The sequence below is a fragment of the Poecilia reticulata genome, linkage group LG13 (assembly GCF_000633615.1).
Source record: "Poecilia reticulata strain Guanapo linkage group LG13, Guppy_female_1.0+MT, whole genome shotgun sequence".
Taxonomy (NCBI): domain Eukaryota; kingdom Metazoa; phylum Chordata; class Actinopteri; order Cyprinodontiformes; family Poeciliidae; genus Poecilia; species Poecilia reticulata.
Window position 1 is genome coordinate 3,634,217 of NC_024343.1, and position 23,179 is coordinate 3,657,395.

The 23,179-nt window shown below is 38.6% G+C and overlaps 1 protein-coding gene across 13 annotated transcripts in view; it reads right to left on the minus strand.

Annotated features, from left to right (window-relative positions):
- Window positions 1-926: 926 nt before the first annotated feature.
- Window positions 927-23,179, minus strand: part of ncam1b (neural cell adhesion molecule 1b) — a 117,119-nt gene continuing 94,866 nt past the window's right edge. For 3 of the 13 annotated variants that reach the window (XM_008424974.2, XM_008424972.2, XM_008424971.2), the window contains 11 exons: window positions 22,248-22,418; window positions 21,185-21,313; window positions 19,072-19,086; window positions 18,704-18,736; window positions 17,562-17,564; window positions 16,472-16,596; window positions 16,035-16,215; window positions 11,091-11,289; window positions 8,713-8,829; window positions 6,890-7,954; window positions 927-3,789 (listed from right to left, as the gene is read on the minus strand). In XM_008424974.2, the coding sequence (XP_008423196.1) occupies window positions 3,675-3,789; window positions 6,890-7,954; window positions 8,713-8,829; window positions 11,091-11,289; window positions 16,035-16,215; window positions 16,472-16,596; window positions 17,562-17,564; window positions 18,704-18,736; window positions 19,072-19,086; window positions 21,185-21,313; window positions 22,248-22,418 (2,153 nt within the window). In that variant the 3' untranslated portion in view covers window positions 927-3,674. Of the gene's footprint in view, window positions 3,790-6,861; window positions 7,955-8,712; window positions 8,830-11,090; window positions 11,290-11,571; window positions 13,898-16,034; window positions 16,216-16,471; window positions 16,597-17,561; window positions 17,565-18,703; window positions 18,737-19,071; window positions 19,087-20,828; window positions 20,832-21,184; window positions 21,314-22,247; window positions 22,419-23,179 lie in introns of those variants that run through there. The other 10 variants (XM_017308141.1, XM_017308140.1, XM_017308142.1 and 7 more) reach the window with 6 other exon arrangements.

The window sequence follows — 23,179 nt, forward strand, 5'->3', positions numbered from 1 at the left end:
CTGACATATGACCCTATTGTCAGTCAGCTCCTTTACCAGTGACATTTTGTAGTCTATTTTTGCGGTCCAAAGAATATTGATGAAAACTTGAGAGAGGAAAACAATCATCACATTCTGACATCCAGATTCTGGGGGAGGAGGGGAGAGGTCCACAAAGATGATTTGAGGAACCATGTTCTGTGCTGGTGTTGGTCCAGCGTGTTTTATCAAATCCAGTCAGTGCAGTCGTCTACCAGGAAACTKTAGCATATTTTATGCTTCCCTCTGCTGACAAGTTTAACACGGATGCTGAAACCCTTTSCCAGCTTGATTTGACAACTTGCCTGACCTAAAATTCAAACATAAKGTATTGCATAACGGGAAGGACACCTTCCAATGATGGAGGCAAGTGAAAACCCCTTTATTAAAGTAACCTCAAAGCCACTGGTGATGAACGCCTCCAGGACACACTGCATGGATGCAATAATTCATGCAGAAACAGCTGTGACTAACTGCAGCACATGTAGTAGAGTATGTRTACTAAGCCACGTCTTTATATACATGTTTAGTCTGGTGTTCTAAAACCATGGTAACAGAAATGTGTATGATGTTTCACTTTTGAATATTATTGAAAGCTTCATATTTCTTTATTGAATCAATTTGCAAAGTTATTGAAGACAACTCTGTCTCTCCGTTTGTGCTCCAATATTTTCTACCAGACTTTTTTCTTCCACTCACCTTTCCATCAAAACGCTTGGATGCAGTTCCCCTAACAGCCACAGTTATTCTGTAAAGCCTAAATGTTATAAATGCTTGAAAAGTATCACAGTTTGTAATGGAAATATGACTTTCATTCTYGGACAGAGTGTGAGAATTCAGATCTATTGACACGCATATGTAAGTAAATAAAAAAAAAAAGTAAATACAAATCATAGGCTAGGAGAAAATTGGATTCGGAAACCATTTTTATTTTGTAAATGGGTAATCGCTCAGGCTGTACACTGATGTTTTCTGAGTTTTACCCAATAAAAACAGTTAGGAGCATCCAGAGGCGAGAGAGCGAGGTGACGAGGTAATGAGAATGAAGCGGGATGAGAAGAAATCTGTACTCCGTTCTTTCTGGACTTTACATTTGATATCTGAAGCTTCCTTAAAAAAAACCAACAAAAGAAAAAAAAACATGTCTTGTTTTGCTGTTTCAGGCGGCTCACCTGCTTCCTGCCCAATGGGATTCCTCAACTCATCAGGCAGCTGCTGTGGGTGAGTGATTCTTATACAAAAAAAAAAGACGATTTTTAAGACAAAAAAACAAAAACAAAATCCAAACGGCACATCAGAAAACACGGGTGGGGGGGAGAAGTAAAAAACTTTGTGTAGTTATGCCAGAAGAAGCTCCCCAGGGAATACACATTGATTCGAYATGAGAACAGGTTTCTCCTGTACAGACAGAAGCACRAAACTGTGCCTCGGAGTTTATACGTAGTTATGATGCACTGACTGAGTTCATGCCAAAGCTCAAAACACCTTCCCTCACTACAGCCGGCGATTATATAGCGCTGTGACCAGAGACGGACAGTTTTTATACACTACACTTGTTATAATGACCACACTTGATGTGCTTTTTCGTCTAATATTACACCAAATAAAAAAATTAGGCTCCCTCACAACAAAGCTATACAGGTTATCATACAAACTGATGACGAGACAGTCTACCGACACACAGGTACAGTGCACGAGATCGCAGGCAGGGATGGGGAGGGGAGAGGAATCAAGTTGTTTTTGAATAGTACAAAATGCTTTTTTTTTTTTTTTTTTAAAGTGTTTTCTTCTTCTTTAGTGTTTCTGAGCGAATCTCCAGTCTTATGGAGCCAGAGCTGTGATCTCCACAAACATCAAGAAGATAAAGTGTCTTCATCCTCCGGGCAGATATCGTTATTTAGCTGGCGGTCAYGTGACATTCACTTGATTTCGGAGGGGTTTTTTTGTCCTCCAAACACTTGGCTTTAAGTCAGCTGTTCCGCTGGCGTCTCTCATCTTCAGGACGTTCCTTTTTTCTTTTTTTTTGTTAAATGCATGGTATTGTGAATATTTAACAGCACTATTATAAGGCAGTGACATATTAAGTTTGACAAATTGGTCCATATCTGATCTGATCATGCACACTGTTGCATCGTAGAATATCTCCCTCCTGCAGCTGCAGCCTTTTTTTTTTCATTATTTACCAAAACAAATACTGAGAAGGACACCTTCCAATGATGGAGGCATCATTGGAAGGTGTCACTTGCAAAAGTGACAATCCCTGATTTTTATTTATTTTTTCATATTTTGATACAAACGTTAACGGATTTTATTAGTTTTTGATACTGATTAACACAAAGGTGTACATAATTGTGAAAAATACAAGTTATAACATACATGGCAGTGGTGTCCAATTGTTTTCCCCCAGGGGCCAAAACTGGCAAATTTATTAAATAATTTTTTTTTCTTTTGTTTTTCCTGCTCAACATTATTAAAGCTACATATTATTAAATATAAAAACATAAAATGAGCTTTAGACTGTTTCCTTATTAAAWGAAAAACAGACAATGTTCAAATGTCTTATGCCATTAATTGTTCTCTATTTTGTTACAGTTCTTAACTGAACAAAATCTTTTCAAGGGCCATGAAAGGCCCCGGGGCCACACTTTGGACATCCCTGATAAACGACCAATCTAGCAACAAAACTAGTYCGAATCTGCAAACGACTCAAGACCTAAGTGGAGGTTCACCTTCTAGCAGGAGACCAAACTTCTACTCAAGGATTCTCTCCATCTGAACTGAGTTTGAGCTTTTAGCAAAAAAATAAATAAATAAAAAAAAGAACTGTTGTCACTATGTGTAGAAACGATAGAGCTAAACCTAAACGACTGCAGTGAAATTCAACACAGTTTATGAATCAAGGATGGTTGAATACAAATAAATGCCATACAGTTTTGGATTTAGAAAAAAAAATTGAGCATCATGAATCTGTTTTAAGATCGTGGTCGTAACAAAATGTGAAAAAGTTYAGGCTTGTGAACACTTTTGCAAGTCACCGCACGTCTAAACGCTGAAGTCGGGCCTCGGTTTWTCGATCGACGCCAGCGTTAAAAATCCCTGTAACAGACACAGTGAAAACTTTACAACCACTTGCAGGTCAGACATGCAGAACAAGCTACTTGGAGACTATCCCACAAAAAGTCAAATAATAATAATTAAAAAAACAAGTTTAAGTTTTGCACAATAGAACAATAAAATAAGAAAAATAATTTCTATGTATATAGTCCTTTTCTCTTACATTTATATTTCTCATAATATTCCAGTATTCGTGAGTAGTTGGCAAAACTACGCACGTTTTATTTATTTATTTTTTTTAAAGTTTCACACATTTACGAGGCGGTCCTTTAGTAAAAGCAGAAGTGTCCGGACTGGTTACGTAAAAATGAGAATTAAAAATAAATAAATCTCTTACGATCTAAAGATAAACTCTGCAAGGTGTGGTAAACATTTAATAAACGAAAGCAGTCAGAGTGCGCGCTAACCGATCCACGGAGGTGTGTAGTGTTAAATGCGTTAAGGGCACTAAAAATAAAAGCTTTTCCTGTCACTGCTGCTGTACAGCGTGACTGGGCGGTGGAGGGGGACATAGGGGGTTTTTCCGTTTCCCAGTTGGCCCATCATACTTTGCTCTCTGTCGTGTTTGTCTGTATGACACTGTTGTGTGCCGAAGTGATCAGGGGGTTTGGTAGGTCTCCCTCCTCCAGTTTGCTTTTCTCATCAGCAAATATCTTCCTGCAGTGGAAAAAGAGACAAAGTTTAAAATTAGAAATGTTAACGTGTACGTGGTAAAGGGGGAAAAAAAGAAAAAAAAAAAAGAAGGAAATCCCAGTAAACAAAACAGGTTTCTAGAAACAAACAATACCCAATATGTAAGACGACGCTGCAGTTAAGACGTCTTCTTACATATTTCTTCACCACCTTGACACGGTCGGATAAAATAAACAGATAATGACRTTCCCACATCCCAAACTGACTCTCTTCCCTAAAATCAAACGTTGAGCAAATGTGTAATAATAATAATCAGCTTGGTTTTGTTTAACTTCTGAGCATTATTAATAGAAGAATAAATGCGCCCCAGGTTTGTTACGGAATGTCCTGGTTCCATTCGAAGCCCATTTTTCCAGCTTTTTCCTTCAGCAGCTCACAGGAACAAACACCAGTTGGAATCTCTCGATACCTCTGGATAAAAGTTTGAGGAAATGCTTGAAGGTATGGAGTTAAAGCCTCAACTGATGCATCTTATTATTATGACTAGAAAGGCACTTCAAACATAATATAGATCATGTTGCTATTTAAGTGATGCTTTCTATGCAGATGATTAATAGAAATGCGACCTCAGGTTGCTAAGAGAGTGCTTTACCTTTGAAGACATTTTTTTTTTTTTTTTTTAGAAAAAAGTAATATTTGCTTTGACTTGGTTTTTTTTTCTACACGCATACACATTGCCTGTTTTATGTATATAAATGACACCCCTTCTTGTATTCATGTTAGTTGCAGTTTTTTTTTTCTTTTTAAATCATTTTAGATGTGGAAAATCTAGAAAAGCATTAGGTTGAGTTCATGTCAAAGTCAATATTCATTAAAAAATAATTTCAAATATTTGAATGATGATATATTTTAAATATGTTGAATGCTGTTATTTACAGCTTTTAAACCTACTTTTATTAAAAGTTTTTTCCATATTTGGCAAAATTGTACAAAACGAGACAATCTGTGAAAAATATCAATCTCCTCTAGTTCCTCCCTGTGGCATTCCTGCCATCCGCAGAAACACACAGTTCACRATACAGGCTGTGAATAATTGCGTCATTGTGATTTCTWGCTTTTTTAGCTTTAAGAAATTTGCCAAACTCTACAAAAATCTTTCCCCACATTTTCATATTTAAGCTATGTAGAATTTTGAAGAAAGAGRTGCATTTCATGCAGTTTGGAGTAAGGCTGTAACTTAACACAGATGCTGTGAATCCTTTCCAGGTACACCGTAGATAACCTGTGATCTTTAAATCTCATCAAAATGAATCGCAGCAGGCAGACATTCTCAGATGTCACACTATCCATTATGTGTAATCGCTCTGAAAATTACAGCACTTTTTGCGGGCAGCTGATATTTTTGTAGCTCCCAAAATAAATGAGGAGAAAGGTCTGGGACAAACAACTGTATAATTTCCAGACAGCGTCAGCTTTGCCACACTTGGACTCTAAAAATCCTTGTTTGCTTTAAAACATACGTTTCGTTTTAAACGTTGTAGGAACCCTGTAATTCTTAACATTTTTAAAAAGCAAATAAATATAGACTACAAATCAAGTTTTGTGATTTGATTCTAAACTAAATTAAATTTTTTTTATATTATCGCTTTTGCTAATGAATACAATATAATTAATGTGAATCAGTAATATTGAATTAATTGTGACCCCTGTTGAAAATTACATAAAATCTAGAATTTTATTTTAAAGAAAAACAAACCAGATGCTTAAACAYTGTATTTGGGGACAGTGCTTTATATGTATTGATATTTGTTGCATACAATATGCTGTGTTTAGCTGAAATGGCATCTTTTTTAGCTTGCTTTACTTTTCATTGTTGTCATTGGGTTCTTATTTACTTTGAAATCTCTTTTGGGATTTTTTTTGCTGTTCTGACTTTTTTTGTGTGTGTGTAAAAAACAAAAATGCACAATAAAATTGTTCAAAGCAAATTAAACCCATGATTTCCTGACCTCAGAGTAAACTAGAGCTATTTGAAGAGGTAAAGYCTGCTGCTAGTTTGTAAATTAGTCAGTAACGATGTCTACCATCCTTAAATTAAATTAATGAGTTCCAGATTTTGATGTGTGGAGTCACATCACTGTGGGCCTCAGCTTTGAACGCACACATGTGATTTAGGCTCTGAATGTGCTAATAAACATAACTGAATCCTTTTTTAACTTTGTTTAAAACTGGATGTGTATATCCAGATTGAGCTTAGTTAAAGGGGCAGCATTATGTGGTTTCCAGGCACATAGTGYMATTTTATGGCACAATCCAGTAACTGATAAGTTGTTAAAAAATGCTATATATATCAAATATGACAAAACAAATTTTACTTTGTAATTTATCGCCTTGAAATTGGGCGTATGTTGCTTTAAAAACTCCTGCTCTTTCTGAAACTCAGAAGTCATCACAACATTACTCCTCTATTAACCATTTAAGATTTTTACCAGTGTTTTACTGAGAAGTGGCTTGTATAATGAGCTTGGCAGATGCGCAGTTCCACCAGGTGTTTGCTAATTGCTACTGGCTAGTCTGAAGGAGCTGAGTGGGGGAATCACAGGGATGGGTGCTACATGAAGCTGAATGTGTCTCAAAGGCTGCGCTAGGTCCATCCAGTCGGTTTTGCACAGCTGAATGGCCGCCACGGCAAATTAAATGATCTCTCAAACATGCATGACAGAATCAAGGCGACACTCCAGGCATGTTTTTGATGAGGCAATAACATTATAGCATGATGTAAAGCCCAAAAGCTGATTTTACATAAAACTGCCCCTTTGACAACTTGCATTTCTAAAAGCTTGYTSAACTACTCTTAATGGTTTTGTTTCCAAATTACAAACTCCACATTGAATAACTGTCACACACAGGCAAAGAAAATGACAACCATCAGATCACTTCTATCTGCAACATTCCACTAACAATTAAAATTCACCCCAATGTCATTACCACAGTTTACCATTGCAATATCTGATATTGTGTGGTCAATGGCAAGATGCGGTGGTGAATGAATGAGCATACAAGTTACACGCACTCTCACACGAACGACACACGCACACAGATAAACCTCTAGAGGGAGCCGTACTCATCGTTGACAGGAGGAGCGGTCTTGAGAGTCTCTGAAGCCTCCAGAACTGGGCCTGAGGGAGGGAAGTCTGCTTGGTCTCCGCTGGGCAGAGAGGGGGCGGCGGACGGGCTCTCTAAGTTAATCAGGTCAGAGCGGGGCCGGGAGGGCCTTCCTGCGCCGTTTCTCAGCTCTAACTCTAAATCTGCATTTTTGTGYACTCCGTCCGGAGCCGTTAAGTCGTACAGGTCTGACCCCGGTATGAGGAGGTCGTTCGGGACTGCCAACGCGATTGCGGTGATGGGTAAAGGGGAGGGGATGTCTGCCAATAGAGTGATGGGATTTTTGAGGTATGGATCTTCGACGGCATTGGGGATATCTGAAGGAGCGTTAATCGTAGTGGGTTTTGGTGTGGGGATGTTGTTACCGGTTGGATTATCTGTGTCAAAGTCAGTAAAGGTGTATGCGGTAGAATCTGGAAGACCAGGTTTAGACTCCGGGTCTGGTTTTGGGAGGGCAGTGTTTGCTGTMGTGGCAGCAGTTTGTGCCAGTGTCTCTTTGCTTAAGGCTACGGCATTAGCCCGTGGAGTGGGCTTGTTGACCGGTGGGCTTGGCGCAGGTTTCTTGCCGTCTGGAATGGGAGGAGGAGAAGACACGGCGAGAGGGGAAACCGGCGGACTGTTTTTAGCATTCAGAGCAGCGAGTTTGGGAGAGTGTCTGCGCTTTGGCGGTATCGGTGTTCCGGACTTTTGAGGTCTACACTGCTCGGGGGTGGCAGGAGGATTGCTCGTCTTCTCCGGCTCTTCCGAGGTCTTACGCCCCCTCTCCTCGAGCAACGGTGCCATTTTGGCTTCGACGGCGGTTGAGGAGACCACAGGGGTCGGCGGGGCCGTGTTGGACTCGGGGGTCGGGGCCGGAGCGGTGAGCGGGGTGGGTGAGGGCTCGTTGGCCAGGGTGGACAGGCTGCATGTGAGTGTGGTGGTCTCGCTAGAGGGGCTTTCCTGAGCAGGATCAATGGTCGCGGTGGCTGTGTCTGAGTTGGTGGCTACGGAGGAGGGGGTGTCCAGTGCCAGAGAAGCCACCAGCCTGAGAGAGCAGGGAGAGAACAGAGACACACAGACTAGACACCAGGGTGACTGTGACAAGAGGAGGGGTGACCCGAACGAGAGCATGCAGAGGGATTAGTTGGCTTCAGAAAGTCACACAAACAGAGACAAAAGCAACTGAAAAACAGCAACTATTAAGCTTAGCAAGAAACAGAAAAGAAAAAAGGGGCATCATGCTGTGAGTGAACATTAAAGGATACATCCCATACACACACCAACATGGAGYACACCGACTACTCAACTAATGTACTTAAAAGGCACCAATTTTCCTAAGGTGAACTACAGCACCACACTGAACCACCTTTAAGGGTTAAACAGTACCAGTGACAATCTCGTTCTGCATTTTTCTACAGTTTTTTTGCTTTTTCTTCCATACTTCTGGTATGAGATGGCTGACTGAGGCTGTCGAATGGCTTTATGAATTGACCACACTTGGGGGAGAAAACAAAGCCTTTTTGTGTCTTTTACTGGTATTGCTTCAACCTTCACGTAATGAGACAGAAAATYTCCAGAACTGGAGCAGAAACAAAAAGTACGGTAATCCCCTTTGACCGGGAGGAGGAAAGGAAAAGCAACACAATCCAGTGGACTCCACTCAAGAATGAACTGAACTTTTCCACAGATTGAAAAGGCGAATTAAGTGTTGTTAAATAAGACGATTCTTTAAAGTGGAGTGCAATGTCGGACAGTTAAGAAAACCTTTGCGTAAAAGTTGCTGAGTGCTATTTATTTACTCACTCTGGCTTTGTGAGAGGTGTAGTTTCGTTGGGCTCTATCGGTCCAGCTGCATTGTGATTGGCTGTGCACTCATCCTCTGTTCGGACTTCCACTATGGGCTCTTTGGACTCGTCTTTCCTATAAGATCGAGAGRACGGCGCTATTACAATGGCAGCACATGATGTGCTGACCAATATTTTATTTTACTGTCGTAGTGTGAGAAGATGCAATGAGAGCTGTGAATCTAGGCTTTCCAAWTCTGTTATTGTGCATGTGTATGTTTTGCTTTGTTAAAGGAAAAATGGTTATTTAGATATCATTTGAATGTAAGTATTCAGTATTTTGTATGTAGATGGTTCAGTTCTGTTCGGCAATAGACTTGTACTCATGCCTGATGGACGCAAAAACGCAAGCTAGTTAAGGTAGTGCGGGTATATTAGCAGCTTGTTACCGTTGTGATTTTACAGTGTTAGAACTTTTATTTCTTATTTTGGAAAGGTCTTGTAGAACAAATCAAAAAGATGCTAAATGTAATAGAAAAGGGCATCTGTGTCATATACACATACACTAGGTCAACAGGAAGTCATCCATTAATAATCAAAGACACTTTCAAGTATAAAATATACACTGCTCAAAAAAATAAAGGGAACACTTAAACAACACAATATAACTCTAAGTAAATCAAACTTCTGTGAAATAAAACTGTCCACTTAGGAAGCAACACTGATTGACAATCAATTTCCCCTGCTGTTGTGCAAATGGAATAAACAACAGATGGAAATTATTGGCAATTAGCAAGACATACTCAATAAAGGAGTGGTTCTGCAGGTGGGGACCACAGACCACTTCTCAGTAYCTATGCTGTCTGGCTGATGTTTTGGTCAGTTTTGAATGTTGGTGGTGCTTTCACACTCGTGGTAGCATGAGACGGACTCTACAACCCACACAAGTGGCTCAGGTAGTGCAGCTCATCCAGGATGGCACATCAATGCGAGCTGTGGCAAGAAGGTTTGCTGTGTCTGTCAGCGTAGTGTCCGGAGGCTGGAGGCGCTACCAGGAGACAGGCCACTACACCAGGAGACATGGAGGAGGCCGTAGGAGGGCAACAACCCAGCAGCAGGACCGCTACCTCCGCCTTTGTGCAAGAAGGAACAGGAGGAGCACTGCCAGAACCCTGTAAAATGACCTCCAACAGGCCACAAATGTGCATGTGTCTGCACAAACGGTTAGAAACCGACTCCATGAGGATGGTATGAGGGCCCGACGTCCACAGATGGGGGTTGTGCTCACAGCCCAACACCGTGCAGGACGCTTGGCATTTGCCAGAGAACACCAGGATTGGCAAATTCGCCACTGGCGCCTTGTGCTCTTCACAGATGAAAGTAGGTTCACACTGAGCACATGTGACAGACGTGACAGTCTGGAGACGCCGTGGAGAGCGGTCTGCTGCCTGCAACATCCTTCAGCATGACCGGTTTGGCAGTGGGTCAGTAATGGTGTGGGGTGGCATTTCTTTGGAGGGCCACACAGCCCTCCATGTGCTCACCAGAGGTAGCCTGACTGCCATTAGGTACCAAGATGAGATCCTCAGACCCCTTGTGAGACCATATGCTGGTGCGGTTGGCCCTGGGTTCCTCCTAATGCAGGACAATGCTAGACCTCATGTGGCTGGAGTGTGTCAGCAGTTCCTGCAAGATGAAGGCATTGAAGCTATGGACTGGCCCGCCCGTTCCCCAGACCTGAATCCAATTGAGCACATCTGGGACATCATGTCTCGCTCCATCCACCAATGTCACRTTGCACCACAGACGGTCCAGGAGTTGGCGGATGCTTTAGTCCAGGTCTGGGAGGAGATCCCTCAGGAGACCATCCGCCACCTCATCAGGAGCATGCCCAGGTGTTGTAGGGAGGTCATAGAGACACGTGGAGGCCACACACAATACTGAGCCTCATTTTGACTTGTTTTAAGGACATTAGATTAAAGTTGGATCAGCCTGTAGTGTGTTTTTTCACTTTAATTTTGTGTGTGGCTCCAAATCCAGGCCTCCATTGGTTAATAAATTTGATTTCCATTGATGATTTTTGTGTGATTTTGTTKTCAGCACATTCAACTTTGTACAGAACAAAGTATTCAATGAGAATATTTCATTCATTCAGATCTAGGATGYGTTATTTGAGTGTTCCCTTTATTTTTTTGAGCAGTGYATATACATAATAAAATTACTTCATAAATATACACGAATTAAGTAMAATTTTAMAACTTATCAGTGTGAACTTAGTTAAAAATATAAACACAGTATCTGGAAAAAAAACAGCTGGTTCATATTTTTCTCTTGCTCAGAGCTGTCATGTTATAACAAATTAGTGAAACAAACTTAAATGTGATCTTTCATACTCACACGAAAGCAGCTTTGCCCTCTTCCAACACATGCCCTTTCGTCCCCGTGCCTGATTTCCCACACAGGCACATGATAAGGCCACATTTGTTGACAAAGTAACAAGTGACATCCACTGCTAGCAGCAGGAGTACAAATACTACAACAAGGATCCCTGCCCAGAGTATGATGTTCATGAAGAACGGGCCCTCATCACCCATATCTGCCAGACAAGAGACACAATGCAGAGCAGTGAGAAACTGGAGCGAGACGAACAACATAATCCACCAAATTAAAGTGCTGCAAAGCTACAGGAGCTTCAAATACTTGTATGAAAATAAAGAACGTACCTGCTGAGGAGTGGTTACCGACAAGTTGCCTTGAACTGATTCTGAACATGAGTCAGCAGTGTGTTAGCTGTTTAAATATTCCTCTAATGTTAATCATGATGAATGTGTATTTCATATGAAAAGATCGGATTTAAGGGGACAAAATTATATACATATTTTTATTTTCAAGCAATTTATTTGGTATTAGAAAAACAAACAAACCAAAGTTTACAGTGTTGCTGGTTACATGCTGGTCAACATTTCCATTTCCAAGAGAAGTAAAACCTGCTGAATCTTTACTCTTTATCTAAAACTATCTTTAGTTGTTATGGACTTCTTATGCAATATTTTAATATGTACATCGATCAGCCACAACATTATTACTGACAATTAAAGCAACTAAYACCCTGCACAACATAGTGTTCTGCTTGGAGAAACCTGCTTTCTCACATACACAAACATGTTATTTTGAACATCTGCAATCATTTTTTTTTTTTTGCAGATGACAATGTTTTATATGAGTGGGGTTTATAGCATGAATTAAATTTTGATTATACATATTATTGGCTAAAATAGGCATGGGTCGGTATGCAATTTTCATGTGACAAATTACAGTATAGATTTGTCACATGGTTTTTGAAACCAAAAGTTATCTAGATATAATAACATATGTAAAACAGAACTGAAACAATTATTACTATTACTGCTGAAATAATAGACAATTGATTACACTTATGTTATCTATGATATTTGTGTTTTTGTTGTGATTTAACTGTAGGTATAGAATAAGAACCTCATAAATGTAGTGATATATGTTTATTGTGCGAAACGTTGYTATAAACTGTTAGCTGCTTAATTTGTCATGTTAAATTCCCACATRACTGGTTTTTACGACCTGAAGTATTTCCAAATGCTTTCTTTAAACTTGTTWTATTGGCACTGCACAACAACATGCGGGGGAGGAGCTGCGCTGTTTTACTTTATACTCCATACAGATCAAGACTACTCTGGCAATATCTACCATAGTAAGTGCTTCAAACCATAGAAGTGGTACAATGAGGGCTTTCTTTGTTTTTTTTTGTTGTTTTTTTTTTTGATGAATCTTTTTCTCAGATTCATCAAAAGTAATTAAGATTTCTACCGATGCAACGTTTCACCACTGCGATTCACAGCTTTTTGTTTCTGCACAACAGCRAAAGATTAATTCAGTACAAAAAGTGTAAATGGCTGTTTGTTTGCTTTGCTTGATCCAGATCAGTAATTTGACCAATCTCAAAGASTAAGAGTGCATGAAATATCAGCACTAGCAACATTATAGGAATGTTTTAGTATATCGGTCTGGTCTGACATAAAACCAGGCTAATATTAAGTACTAGTAATATTCATTGTCATGTTGTTGTTTCTGGTGGGGTGTTGGTCATGTGATAGTGATGCAGCAAAGGATTGTGGGAGGTTACCTGCAATAATTGATATCGTCCCAATTTTTCACATSAATGCATCCCTATCAAATAGTTAACATGCTCTCCATGGCAGAATTATTTTTTGACTGATTCAAATATTTCTGTTTGAAAAAAGATGTTCGAATGATCAGTTCGTAAAAACATAAAAAATTAAAAAAAACTTGCTGTCTGTGAAATATGTATTTTAGTGCACAGTTTTTTTTATTTTTTTATTTCTTTTATTATCTGAAAATATACATGTGGCAAAATGGATAAAACAGAATAAATTTGTTATGGGGCAAATACTTTTTCACAGCATTGCAGCTGAATGGAGCACCTTCCGCATATAAATATATAAAAAACATGATGTAACTTCTGTGGACATCAGATTAAAAATACTTGCACAACAGAAAAAATCTTATTAATCTGCACAAAAATAAATGTTCTCTAATATTTCAGTAAACATTTTGTGAATCTTTGCCAATATAAACAATAAAAATATTTGAGTCTCCCCCCCGGCATTGTCAGTGTTATTGTTCCAAACCTCTAGAGTACAATTTTATGAAACACAATATAATACAGTGTTTATGTAAACAGACAGGTTCAGTACTCGGCGCTCACTCAACTCTAAGTGCTACGTTTTGTTTTGTTTTGTTTAAAAAAAACCAAACAACTTATTTCAACTCCACATCTGTTCATAACTGTAAACTGGCAATCCTCTCTGTCAAGTGCTAATGGCTAGCTGTGCTAATGCTGAACAGAGTGAATCTGTGGGAGGCGAAGGTTTTTCACTGCCTTTGGTTCATTAAGTCTGTCTGCTCTGTTCTGAAACCACACAACAACCTTCTCGCCACCATGACAGAGGCGCATCGGTCATGGAGAAAGTCCGCTATAGTGGCTAAAAGCATYCAGAAAGAAAGAAAGCCAGGCCTGAAAAAAGGCAGGCTCTCCTCCGACGTTACAATGTAGATCCCAAGCATAAACTACGACAGCAGAAGCGCAATGACAAGGGACGAGATGAGTAGTACCAAAGTGTATGTCACAGATGAGCTGCCCTGAGTGGCTGTGGGTCGAGACAGCACAGACCAAAACGCACACAGGTCGGGACGAAAATGTTCACGTGGGCCCACCACACGAATATCCAGGATCAGGAGAGAGAGCAGGAACAATGAGTAAGGAGATGAAAAGAGAGAAAAAGAAAATAAGAGGAGGAAATGAAAGCACAATAAACAGGAAAAAAAAGAGAAGGGTGGGGAAAACAGAGAAAGAGAGAGAGCGTGAAAAAAATGTTTCAGCTCTGAAAACCAAAGGTGAAAAAAAAAATTAAGAAAAATGATTTCTCACATTTGAGGGAGGAAAAAAAAAAGAAGCTGCAACACATCAAAGCAAAAGCACATCACAAAAGGGGGGGGGGAAGCACACTGTGTTGACTGGATGGGTGACTCAGTGGCGGTGAGTGGAAAAAGCTTTAGTTTGGGAAATAAATTAGAAAAAAAAGTGAGAGGAAGACATAATGGCCTGCTGTGATACTTCAGCGAAGCGCTCGACAGGGTCTAGCACTTAAAGGGAATTTGACAGGCTGTGTGGGTTTTCTACCATTAGTAACAAGCTGCTTCGGCTGCAGTTAGGACCTCACTGAACATGTTAATTAAGAGTTATTCAAAAGATTCCTCTCGGAGGAAAACTATTTCATCTACTTGGTTAAAATTATACACAGGTTAAAGGGGGAAAAACAGGATCGGAGGAAATCGTCCTCCTGTGAAACACAAACTCAAGCTTATTCAGCCACGGTTTTCAAAAACAACAAATAAAAAGTCATTTTTATCCAACTTGGACATTTATGCCAGTTATGAGAAAGTATTTCACCTTCTAAAGAGTTTTTGTTTTTGCTTTTCTGCCACTCCTAAATGTTTCAGATCATCAAGTTTCAGACAAAAATGCATCCAAAAAACAGTTTTCAACTCTTTATTTTTGTGGCTCTACTGGCCTTTATTTGATTGTTAATTGACAGGAAAGTGGGTAATGAGAAAAGGGGGAAGACATGCAGCAAAGGTCGCCAAGGCCGGGAATCGAACCTGGAACAGCTGCGCCGAAGACTAAGGCCTCCATATGTGGGTTGTGCTTAACCCCTGCACCACCACAGCCCACCCTCAACTCTTTATTTAATGTATTAATAGAATAGGAGAAGGTTATGCAGCCCAACCTGGCTCTGTGTGGTAGCATGGCCGTCTGGGGCAGCTTTGCTGCTTCAGGGTCTGGACAATTTGCAGGAATTGACAGAATTCTGAAATCCTGATGAATATTTGGCCATCAGGTTGTAACTTTAGGCTAAAGGATGCTTGGGTTGCGCAGCAGAACAATGATCCAAAGTAAAACAGCAAGCCTGTCTCTGAATGGCCTAGCCAAAGCCAGAGTTAAATCCAATTGAGATGATGTGGCAAGAAATTAAGCAGATTCTTCCTACTCCAAAATAGTTTAGACTGGATCTAACCTGACTAATTAACTTTAATTTAAGAGCCTGAATTAAATCTGACATATTTTTAAGATTTTTGTTTTCTTTCGTTTTTAGATTTTATCGTCTTCCAGCTCCATCTTAACCACAGGGTGAGTCAGGTGTAAATCATCTGGGATGTGTGGTTGATAGGATCCTATCTGCGCAGCTGCTTGAGCAGAGCCGCATGCGGTGTGCTGCACTTGTTTAAGTCTGCTTACTTTTTCCTCAACAGGTTACACTCTCTACTCTTCTACTCTCACTATAAGTAGATTACCACAACTTTATATCGTGCATTCTCGTTTAGCTTTCTCTGAGCTGTATGTATCAGAGGTTTATTAAAAGCACCACCGATTACCAGCAATTAGCTAAATTACAACAATTCCGCAGAGAAATTATGTTTTTTGCATTAATTTGAAGAGCTTTCTTTGCCTTGATGAATTACATTAGAAAACTGTATTTCTGCATTTTGTATCCTTATCTGATTTTAACATTTAAATGATGATCTGAGATATTTAAGTGTGACAGAAAACAAAATGGAAAAAAAAAAAATCTGTAAAGATGCACATACTTTTTCTCAACACTGTATTTTTCTCTTTACTAATGTGAGTTAAATTAAAGATGGACTGCAACACTCATTTTTCAGCTTTGAGTTTGGCTCCTGTGTTTCACCCTGTTGGTTTACTGAGAGCAGTTAGACGTCGCGTACCTGGGAAGGCCTCTGGCTCTGCAGATGTTCTGAAGGACATGGTGGCAGGTGGAGACTTCCCCTTCAGGTTCTCGGCCACCACATACACGTCGTACTCCGTGTCCCAGTCCAATCCACGCAGCACGACGTAATCACTACCACTGGGCATCCGGATCTCAGGCTTCCACTGTGACGTCTGGATCTGAGGACAGAGACAGACATAAACAACATGCTTTCAAGGCAGCAAAGCATAAACTTCAGAAGAAGAAGAAAAAAGCTGTTGATGGAAAAGAAAGCAGAATTATATATTAACCTGGAGATGCCTTAAGAGAGGTAACGTGAATGGATATTTGCTTAAAAGCATGATTATGCTGGAAATGTATTTTCCCCAGAGATGCACACTGGAGTCTAAAGTCAGGGTATTTTTTATGCTCAATATGAATGAATTGTTAACTCACAGGTTTATAGCGGATAAGATAATGCAGGATGGGAGAACCGCCATCATCCTGCTTAAGCCAGCTGACTTTGAGGGAGTTGCCTTTAGGCTCCACTGACCCTTCAAGCTTAGGAGGATTAGGATTTCCTAAAGGTACACAAGAGCAACACAAAGATTATTTCAAAACTCGACAATTCAACTGCATATTGTATGAAGCTTGATTGTAAGCAAAGTCGGAGGCAATTGTTAGCTGACCGTTAAATTCAAAGTTTAAAACTAGCCACTCTTCCTGCTCTGGTCCTCTTTTATTCAGTTGACCTTTAATCACTTGTCCTAAGATGCTGTCAAGTTGCACTAATTGGCAAATGACACACAACCACATGCTTATTTGAATCATCTGAGCTGCTGCTGCTGTTGCTGAGTGACATTCAGCTGGCATGAAGAATGCTAACAGACCAGCTGGGATGAAATATTCACTTCCTTAAAGCTGCAGTATGTAACTAACATACAACTTAACTGCTTAGGTTAGGTTGTAACAACAGTTGGTCGTTGTTTATGAAAAAACTGAATAACTGCAACCCAATTTTGTACAACTTGATACTATTAAAACAGCAAGCTTTTTTGCATAGATTAGAATTTAGAGATGTCATTTTATTGCCTCCAAAACTCAATTCAGTCAAGTTAGTAGATCTAACTGAAAGGCGTTGATTTTAATAGCATTAACAATGACCAGTAATTAGGCAAATTAAATGTAAAAATACTCAAGTCTTGACTGAAAACCAGAGCTAAGGGATGTCGGCAGGAATAAATGGTAGCAAGAAACGACCAATGATTCTTTCGTAATTATAACAAACAAGTTTCATTACACACTTGATTTACTGTAAGACATCCAACTGATAAACATCCGTCATGTGGCAGACTATCAATACTTCTACAGCCCCATGACCAGCTCTGGTTTTCCCTCATTTTTTTTTCTTCCCTTCAGGATGCCGACATGACTGATTAATGTATTACATGCGAATGCAGAAGCGCATAATGTGGTGTTTAATTGTCGTATTCATCAGCTGAAGTTAAGAACCTTCTTCGTCCGAGGAAATTCAACACCAAGTTACCTTCTGCACGGTTGAAGAAACCATCAGCACCATGCAAGTCAAACATGAAATGAGTGATTGAAACGGTAAAAAGACATAATTAAAGGACAACACATTCAGACCTCTTTCACTTTTTCAACATTTCTCACATTGTAACCACAAACTTCGATTTATTTTTTTGGAATTTTATGACTGATGAACACAAATTAGAGAATAACAATCAAATGCAAGGATTAGTTATCTAGTTGCAATAAAACAAAATCAAAATTGCAGTTGCAGCAAAAGGTAGTTTCCACAACGCATAGACTCAAGGCTGCTTAATATAAATAATTTTTTGTGTGTTTGTATTTGTGCAAATGTTGGGAAACCCTTAATCATTCCTCCCCTTTAGAATTACATGCTGCTTTGTGTTGATTTGTCATAAAATTCCAGTAAAATCCATCAAAATGTGTGTCTGTTACATGTCAAAATGCTAAAAAAAAGTTCTGAAAACCTTGCCGGGTCTCTGCTAGGAGTCGACAAAACAGAGGCAAGGGTAGAGGAGAGAAAAACTAAAGTGACCCTAAGGACAAACTAAAAAGAGACTAAATTACAGCAAAGCTATAAACACACTGTTAAAAGGCACTTTAATTCCTCTGTTTGGCTTCTCAATGTGAGAAGTGCAAGAGACATCAAACAACTTTACATCCTGATTTAAGCAGAATTAATCCTTCAGAAGGCAACTGATTAATCAATGCTGATGGGCTTAATCCAAATGCAAATATTCCCCAAACTCATCCCCAAAGTAGCTGAAACCAGAGGCAAAAAATTTAGAGGCTTTTGAAATACGGAGATTTCCCGTTAATTCATCACAGTGTCACTAAGCCAATTATTTTTTTTACAAGCTCCAAACCCAGAATTACATTATTATTCATATTTGTGTGTATCAGATTAAAACTCATGGATGAAAGTGAAATAATAATAATAAAAAAATCTGTTCACAGAGGAGTTTGCAGTGAAAATCAGGGCATGCGAGGTCACGAATGCAGGAGGAACTTATCGGGTTTTGCAATGCCTTCACGTTACTAGAAATGTTTCTAATCAGCGGGGGTGACTAGGTTATCCCGTAAGACGAAAACGGCTACAGCACTAAGGGCTTCTATTAGCGGCGCCACAGAACAAACCTGTTCCATCTGTGAAAAAATGAAAAAGGTCGTCTAGAGACGTAAGACAAGAGAAGCAATCAAAATCAGTTTTATACACAAATGACCATCTGAACCTCGATTGAAAGAATCTCTTGAATGAAGAATTTGGGAAGTCTAATTTCTGGCGCTGTGCAAGAGCTATTGTTTATGAAACAAAGAATGTGATTACTTTTAAGAAGAGTTACAATTATATATATTTTTTTAAACAGTGGTTCAAATTTGCAGAGAGTGAAAATATGGCTAAAACAAGAAAAATGTTTCGCCTTTTTGCTGCATCTTTAAGCTTTTCAATTAACATTAACTAGTGCTAAAACTAAACCTATATCTACAACAGATGAATCACTTACTCTTCTTAATGGGGGCTGAGGGACAACAAAGAAAAATGAACAATGGATACAAAAATTAGTCATTAAAAAATAGAAACGTAAAGACAAGACATGAAGTCATCATAGGAGGCTCTGCTCTATACACGGACAACCAACAGAGGGCACTAAACACTAAACCATGAGATCAGGATTCAGCACATTCTGAAAAGATAGTGATCAGATAAGTGGACCGCTAATTACACAATGCAAATTTGAGTTGAAAAATACATTAGCACTGGATTGCTTTTCATATTTGTTGCATTTCAAACCATTTTTGTGGACCAGTCGCAGCACCTACAGCATCAGCTGTGACACAGTCGACCTGGAAGTCTCATACAAGTGAAGATGCTCCAAAGATCCAACTCTGATCACAGGATTGAGAGGCGGTACTGGTCCAAATCAATATACTGGAATTTTACCCAAGTTCATTTCTTCAATTCATAAAGTGAAACTCATATCAAGCATTTATTACACACTGTAATACTATTAAAGAATCTTTTTCAAGATTTTTTTTCCTATTTATTTTGATGATTATGGCAAATAATTAATGAAAACAAACAGTTTATCAGAAAACTAATTATACATAAGTGTTTATTCCCTAAAGGGGCATTATTATGTAAAATTGACTTTTTTGAGTATTACGTCACGACATCATGTTATTCCCTCAATTTTTTTTCTCTTTATGCATGTTTGAGAAATCCTTTAATTGCCTGTGGCAACCACTCAGCTGTGCAAAACGCCTTCTAGGCACAGCTCCACGTCAGAGCTGCAGTTCCACCTCAGAGAGTGTTGAACTGTCTACTTCTACTCCTCCATTCAGCTCCTTCAGACTAGCCAGCAGCAATTAGCAAACACTTGGTGGAACTGCGCATCAGCTGAGTTCATCATATGAGCTACTTAGAGCAACGCTGGTAAAAATGTTGTTAAATGGTTAATAGAGGAGTGGTGTTGTGATAACTTCTTGAAGGCAGGGGTTTCAGAAAGGAGGTTTTAAAGTGACAGAGACCCAGTTTCAAGGCTTTAAATTGTGAAGAAAATTTTCTTTTAAGTTCAATTTGATATATAAGATTTTTTAACAATTAAAGTTGTGGTAACACTTTATTTGAAGGGGGGTGAATAAGACTGTCATGACACTTTCATAAACATGACATAACACCTGTCATGAACATGAATAAGCCTTCATGAATATTTATGACTGTTGTCATAAAGCGTCATTCGGTAAATTATGACACTTTTAACACCAAGTTGACATTATTGAAAATGTCTTTGTTATGACAACTTGACATTAACCAAGAAATCATTACTGTTTAAACTTTACCTTTAATAACATAAAGTTACCTAATTTTTAAAGTGCAATCAGTAATACTTTTATAACAAATTTATATCAGTAATGATTTCTAGGTAAAAATCTACTATAGTTTATTTTTTAAGAACCGCCATTTCATTTTCAGCCAAAGTTATTGAGAACCACTGTGGAAGGTCCAAAGAAAAACAGGTTGCATTTATAGTCATTCAAATAAGTACAAATACACATTTGAAATATATTACTGTGTGTGATAATTCTATAAATTAGGAGTTTGGCTTTTTGAACTGAGATACTAAAATATAATGTTTGACTTTAGTACACCTTCCCCTGATTAGTAAGAGGTGTTGTGATGGCAAAAGACTCATTCTTATCCATATCATGCTGCTGGTGATAATGTAATTCCTCACTGCAATTAGGAAGTAAGAAATTAAACCTTCTATTTTTTCAGTAAATTACAACATAATTAACATGAAAGTGCTGTAAAAATTACATCTGTAACCAACTATACTTTGTAACAGTAGGCATGTAATTATAGGAGTAAAAAACATCTGTAGATGGCTTTTAAAATAAGCCATCTTCATGAATTCAAACATCTCGCTGTAGAGAAGCAAAATCGGTCAGAAGAAAGTACTGAAATCACTCTACTCTGTTTTTGTGAAACTGTCCAAACATCTCAGGCAACCAGCCGATAATGTGTTTATAGAAATCCTCTGCAGGTAATATGTTTGTGATGAAAGAAATGAAGAGGAGGATAAAAGCTTCACACTGCGCTGTCAACTGTGCACTTACGGACAGGCTCGGTCTTGAACCGCTCCGTGGGGCTGCTCTCTCCTTCGCCCTTGCCGTTAATGGCCGACAGCTTCACCTCGTAGCGGCTCTCCGGTTTCAGCCCCGTTATCGTCACCTCGTTGACGAAGTCTGTTACAATATCAGAGACGGCGCAGTTTCTGTTGAGAGCACCTTGATCGTTTTGATGAGCACAACAATAAACGAATTCCCCCCCTGTTCCAACAATACATGCATAATTAATCGGCGAAACACGCAAACGCTGATTAGCTGGATTCTCATTTAACCCAAACGATGTTTAGACAACTGATTAATCCATTTAGAGATGTACCGAAACTTGGCATACAGGGAAACGAGAGCAGCAGCCGTGTTCAATTATTTTGTCAACGTCACAGTTTCTATTGACGGCCAAGTGTGCCACRATCCAACAAGGAAACAGTTTGTCTAATAATTAATTACAAACTCGATAGTCTAATTACAACTGTAAGGAATAATTCAATTTTTTCATAAAAATGTATACAGTTTTCTAATTCCATAAGCCATAAAAATTGAAGTAATTTAAAACTATACAGAAATAATTGTAGATGGTTTTAAACGTACAAGTACAATACATAATCATTGACCAACATTTAAAAATGTGTATTTTATTCCTTGTAAACATTTAAATAAAGAAGTGTTATTTGTTTAACTTATGCCAGTTTCATGTACCAAATCTTTTGCAGTTTTATTTGAATTTATTTGATTTAAAATATTTATTCTTAACTGTAAATAATGGTAATTTTGGCCCAAGTAACAGTCTTTTTAGTTGGTGGCAGTTGAGCATTATCATAACATTTTCCTACATTATTAAAATTGATCTAGCATTTATATACAAAACAATGTATGAATATTGATTTCTACATTTGCACTGATATTTCTGACATTTTATATCAATTCCAACCAAAATTTAAAAAAGTAAGGTTTTATCTAACATTCCCTGAAAAATAACTAAATGTTTTGTTGAACTTTTACGTGAATGTTGTACAAGTACTGATACCAGCAGTTTAGTTTTTATATGTGCGTTTACCGTCTTGGACCTCGTAGACTTTCTGCGTCCAGCTGCTCCTGCCCTGCATCCTCCACTCAGCTCTGTACTTGAGAACTGGAACACCTCCAGTAGATTCAGGCTCTCCAAACTGGATCAGAGCGGTGGTGGAGAAAGGCCTCACTTCGTCAATGACCAACGATGATGGAACCTCTGTGAAATAAAAAAAAAAGGTCAGTTTGTTTGTTTGTCTGTATGTGTGCATTTTTTCTTCTTTTCATCTTTTTTTTTCTTTTCACCATAAACCTGCCATTACAAATGGCTAAATCTGTAATTTTTACAAGACTCTTTAATTTAGACATGTTGATTAATATTCACTAAATCAAAATTTTAATTGTTCTTTATCATACACAGCTGCTAGTATTTACACAATAAACCTCATTTGCAGGGAGGGTTGAGCAATAGTGGTCATGGTACACCTGGTAGATTTATTATTTATCTGTTGGAATCATCAATACTGCTTTAGGACTGGTAAGCAGGCTTAATTTACATAAAGAGCACAGTCCAACACAGCAGTGAAAAAACACACAGTCAAGAAAAGGCTAGAACTCTAGAAAAATAAGTTCCTGGAGAAAGAAGCAAAATGAAAACATGTCTTTTGATGAAAAAATAAAAGCAAAATTGTAAAAAAAAACAAACAAAATAAATAAAAATAAGAAAGCATTAAACAGACCTAAAAACCCTTGAAGGAGCTTAAACTAAAATTGTATATGGATTTAAACCCTTTATCTCACAGACAATTCAGTGTTTCAGAAATATGAAAACATTTAAACTATGAACAGTAAGTGTTCAGGAATATACTGATACTAGTAAAATAAAGATTTATTTTACCCTTCCTATAAAAACCATCTAGGCTGCGAGGTGCAGAAGAAAACGCATTCTGACTTTCATTCATCCTTTGTTAAATTTACCAG